Source organism: Strongylocentrotus purpuratus, unplaced genomic scaffold (genome assembly GCF_000002235.5).
Source record: "Strongylocentrotus purpuratus isolate Spur 01 unplaced genomic scaffold, Spur_5.0 spur5_scaffold_17, whole genome shotgun sequence".
Classification (NCBI taxonomy): Eukaryota; Metazoa; Echinodermata; class Echinoidea; order Camarodonta; family Strongylocentrotidae; genus Strongylocentrotus; species Strongylocentrotus purpuratus.
Genome location: NW_022145602.1, coordinates 27,943,272 through 27,948,386, shown reverse-complemented (window position 1 = coordinate 27,948,386; position 5,115 = coordinate 27,943,272). Strand labels below are relative to the sequence as shown.

Genomic DNA, 5,115 nt, shown 5'->3' with positions numbered 1-5,115 from the left:
CACTATCCACTGTCTGTTCTGTTCCGAACGTAGTGGCGTAGGTATGGGGGGAGGGGGGGGGGCACGGGTGGCTAGTTGTTATTGTCTGAAGGGTGTAATTGGCCGTTGGGGCAGTTGTCGTAAGGGTTTAATTATCCTGGGTTATTGTCCAGGGGGTTATTGTCCTAAATGGTAATTGTCCGTGGAGGTTAATTGTCCTAAGGGGGTAATTGTTCTAGTGGTGATTGTCCAGGGTTAATTGTTCTAAGGGGTATTTTTCCGGGGGTAATTGTCCCTGGGGGTTATTGTCCTAAGGGTAATTGTCCGTGGAGATTAATTGTCCTAAGGGGGTATTATTTCTAGTGGTGATTGTCCAGGGTAATTTGTTTTAGGGGGTAATTTTCCGGGGGTAATTGTCCTAGGGGTAATTTTCCTGTGGTTAATTTTCTAGGGGATAATTGCCCAGGGGTAATTGTCCTAGGGGTAATTTTCTTGGGCTTAATTTTCCTAGAGTGGGGTTGATTGTTCGTGGGGGGGGGGGTGGGTAATTTTCCAGATGGTCAGTACCCGGGTGATTGTCCAGGGGGATAGTTTTACGCAGATAAACTTATCCGAGCTGTTCTCAATGTCTCCTAAAGAAAATCGTTAAACGAATTTATTATAATAACTTGCGGTCATCACACGTGAATGTACTTTGGCTTCTGATTTTTCTGTTTCTTATTTGCTTGTTTAATTCCAAGACTTTACCGAGGCCATCAAATACACCTGTATTTTTTTCTTCACGAAAACGTAAGCTGTTTTAGATTGTCCGTTACCGCCCTCAGGCATGGCTTTATGAAGAATTTTCTTCAGAGTGGATATGGATTAGTAAATGATTGGGAGTTCATAATTATATACGTCAAACGATAATGGGATAGACGTATATTCCGCGAGAAGGGCGGGCTTCGAATCAACACTGAGCAGCGCCGCAACAGATTGTTTGTAACAGGTTCGTTTTATGCGATCAAATCATTGTGTTGGAGTTAGTCGAGGGCAGCTCTCAGTGCGGGACAGAAAAATGGCTGAAAAGGTGGCGGTCGAGGTAATCTGGCAAAATGGAAGCGAAACCCTGCTGGACATCTACACAACGCTACCATCCAATAATACATATACATCTTATCCAGATATGGAGAATATAATTGCAGCTCTTCTCTATTTGGTTATTGCTGTCGTTGGGATAGTGGGAAATGCAATGGTTCTACTGGCAGTGACCATGTCCAGACGTCTACAGACCAGTGCCAACGCCTTTGTGGCAGCCTTAAGTGTAAGTGACTTCATCACGAGTATTACCTTACCGATTCAAAGTGCCGCGTTGCTTGGGATGTGGTCACGTGTGTTCTTCTTCTTCTGTTCTATTGCTGCGACTACTTTCTACATCTTCATCGGATCCAACGTCCATCTCCTGGCCGCCATTGCATTCAATCGATACATCCACATCACCAAACATGCGCATAGCTATAGAAAACAGTTTCAAAAGAGACGGGTAACCCTCGTAATTATCCTCTCCTATACAATACCACTCTCCTTGACTGGCCTTGCCCATGCCTTCGGTGGCGCCCAAAGTGGAATATGTCCATCCTACAAATCAAGCGTGAATACGTGTACACTCCAAGGCCAAACATTTGACTTTGTGATAGCATCGGTTATTGTTTTTCTTGTGACCGTCACATTGGTGTTCTATATCTTGATTTATGTACACGTTAGGCATCACTTTAAAGCTGTTGCTGTCAAGATTTCATGTGAGGATGACATCAGTGTCATCTACAGAGGTAATATATCTGCGTCTGGAAAACGCTCCTCCATTTTGCAATCTATTAGTGAGGTGTCTGATGGAAATGGTGAAGGGGGCAATCAAGAACTGCCACAGAGGATCGCCCGCGCCACCCTGCACCCGTCCTCCGCGAAACTAAACCGACCGAGGCGTATACCAACCCCGGTTGTTCTTGAGAACGCGAATGATACCCCAGGAACATCGATGGGTAACCCTTTAGACGCCCCCTCCACCTCTTCATATAATCCTGCTGTTCACAATCGCCTTCGTGAACAAGAACAGAATGAATCTCAACAGCGCCTTCATGCATGGCCACAACATGATCAACAACCTCAAGAACCGATGGCCCGATTTCAGAGTTTGAGTGACGGGTCATCTCATGAAAGTCATGATGATAAAGCACACAATGCACACAGACAATCTTCTGGGGTAGAATCTCCTGAGATCGAAGTGTGCTTTAGAGCCAGGTCCACATCAACCGCACCATCAAGTTCTCCTCCCCCAACCAACTCAACAAACATGGTATTTATACGACGTCCAAATACGAGTGAAACACCCAAACGCCGTTTATTTCGATTCGGCAAGAATGATATGGAGTCAAAGATTACGATTAACATGTTCTTGGTCGTGGTGGCATTTCTAGCTTGCCTTAGCCCGACAATTATTTTCCTTGTTATTGTCCAAACCTTTACGAACTCAACAGCAGGATGCTCTATATCAGAAGCGTACGTGTTGATCATCCTTAGTGCCAACTGCTGCCTCAACCCAATTATTTACGGATGGCGTCATCCGCTATTCCGAAGAGTCTTTCTCTGCATTTTGCATGGAAAGTTTCACGAAATTGAGCGCCCCTCAGCCTGGCTGCGCAGGCTATTACGCTGAAATAGACCAGTTCACGGTTAGCACCTTACTGCAATGACCCCGAATATCCACAGATTTTCAAAACATGAAGAGGTCCCACTTTGTACATTTTGAAATAATCACTCCTACAGCGATGGAGGTGCTACATAAATAGCCTTTGTTCCCCCTTTTCAAAGAATACTTCCACCTGTGTACCATGGAGTGCACTGAATGTGCATGAATGAATAATGTTACATAACTTTCATGAGCATGTATCCAGTATTTCGTTTCCATGTATTTCAAAATTTGTTCTGCAATGACCTTTATCTGCTCATGCTCAGACTGCAACCGTGAACTCGCTTATAGGGCCTTGTGTGAAACTAAAAAAAACTCACAAAACGAAATGTTCAGGTATGACCTGACCCTTTATGAGTTTCGGACTAGCACTACTGCCAAAGCATGATGTCAAATCAATTTTACGATCTCAAATGCCTTCAAAAATCAACCTAAAAGGCACTTTAAATAGCCTTGCGCACCAGCTATTAAATATGTCCAAAAATGAAAACGACATAGTACGTGATCCGGACACGGTATTAATAAGTATGATAAATATTAGTAGGTCAAATACCAGAAAACGGCCATAAAATTATTTGAGATTGGGATCTATTTTAGGCCTTTTAGCATAATACAGTGCGTCCCAGAACGAAACTGATAATTATCGATGTTTTAATCACAATTATGATTAATATGTGACACATAATTGTAAAGCTTGGATCCTCTTCTTTCATTTGATGCAACTCATATGATGCATATTTCACGCATGAGTGATTAAAAACAATTTGAAGAAAGGGTACAACAAAATCATTTAGCGAACGATATCTGAATTTCAAAGAGAAAATCACATTTCCAGAAAGTTGTTTGCCCTTTCATATGACACCTCAATCAGGAAAATGAGCCGGGAATAACAAAGTTCTTTTTGTTTAAAGTAATGCTTGCATTCCCATAATTTTATTAAACGAATCCGTTCTACTGGCTGTCTGCTCTAATACCAAAGAAGACGAAAGACTTCATGCATGGCTGATCGTCAACTCAACGGAGTTTGTTGTTTGTTGCTACGGCAGACAGCCAGTGAAAATTAATTCGTTCAATAAAATTATGAACGGTCGCAACAAAGAAAATCGATCTTTGCATCGCGATCCAAAGCGCACTAATTGTTATGTGTGAACGGGCCTAATAGCACAACGTTGTATGCAAATTTACTAGAATTCCATCCCACGACCTTATTCATGAGGTAAATATGTTTGTGTCAGAATTTGGATCAATCTTGACTTGATCTAGATACGCGCAATTCTTACTTGTTGTCAATAAAAAAATGTAAACAGTTGGGTTTTTCTTCGTGTAACGTAAATGACGATGTTTCGTGACTCAATCGCATGGATTTATCGGACTTTTATAATAATAGAAATAATAGTTGGTTCTTGTAGAGCACTCATATCTGTCAAACTTGCCACTCCTGGTGCTCCACAGTGTTACCCAAGCTTTAGCATTGCTGCTATCCTAAATCTCTTGGAAAAACATCAAATGATATTAGAAAGGGGGTGCCACGCCCATTTTTATTTTAAAATAATAGATTTTTTATCAACATTGTTGAAGGAATGTTTTTTTTAATCATGGTTTTAATCTATTTTTTATCAAATATGTATTGTCTGATAAATTCATTTCAATTTTTATATTTTCCTTTTTTAGTTTGAAGACTTAAGCCTGTTTATTAAACATTATCTGTAATACAGCTGTATGGAGCAGTATAATTGTGCACAAGTTTTACTTTTATTTCGGCTCCTCGCATCTTACTTTCTCTTAATTATGGTCATTTATATATATCTCTCTATAACTGTATTTACTGTGGTAAATAATTGATTAAAGTTATTTCCGTGACTGTAACCGATTATCTTATATTATGTAGACCTGTTGTAAGAAATGATGAAATAAAAAATCTTATTCGAATCGCATGCATTGTTTGTTTTCCCTTCTTGACAAATTATAGATATATTCTGGAGTACTTTCTTCATATTCTTCCTTCGTTTTTTATCTTTCAGAGAAGTAAGCCAATGAACTTTAGGACATGTATATTTTGTAGCTAAATATTGTTTTTCTTTTAATGCTAATGAAGCAATTTCGTATCAAGTACAAAACATTATTAAATGTATACTACAATATTGAATAATTCATCTGTCCCTATTGCAGACTTTTTGTCTTTTATGCAAACTCTTAGAATCGAGAGAGAAAGACAAACAACCTAATCTCCTATCCCTCCATTTTGCCCTGTAAAATTAAAATCGGGAATCCCCCGCTTTTTTCTCTCTCTCTCCGGTAACCATAGACACTGTATATTTAATGGTTGTGCGGAGAAAAAAAACGCCCCTATAGACTCGCAGACCTGGATCACGGATGAAAGTATTATACGGTGAAGCAGTGGAGCGCCATTT

The 5,115-nt window shown here is 40.3% G+C and overlaps 1 protein-coding gene across 1 annotated transcript; it reads left to right on the top strand.

The window, feature by feature from the left end:
* Nucleotides 1-866: 866 nt before the first annotated feature.
* Nucleotides 867-2,671, top strand: LOC100890233. The gene has a single exon (XM_030988345.1). The coding sequence runs from the start codon at nucleotides 977-979 to the stop codon at nucleotides 2,669-2,671; it is 1,695 nt and encodes a 564-aa protein (XP_030844205.1). The 5' UTR covers nucleotides 867-976.
* The last annotated feature ends 2,444 nt before the right edge of the window (nucleotides 2,672-5,115 follow it).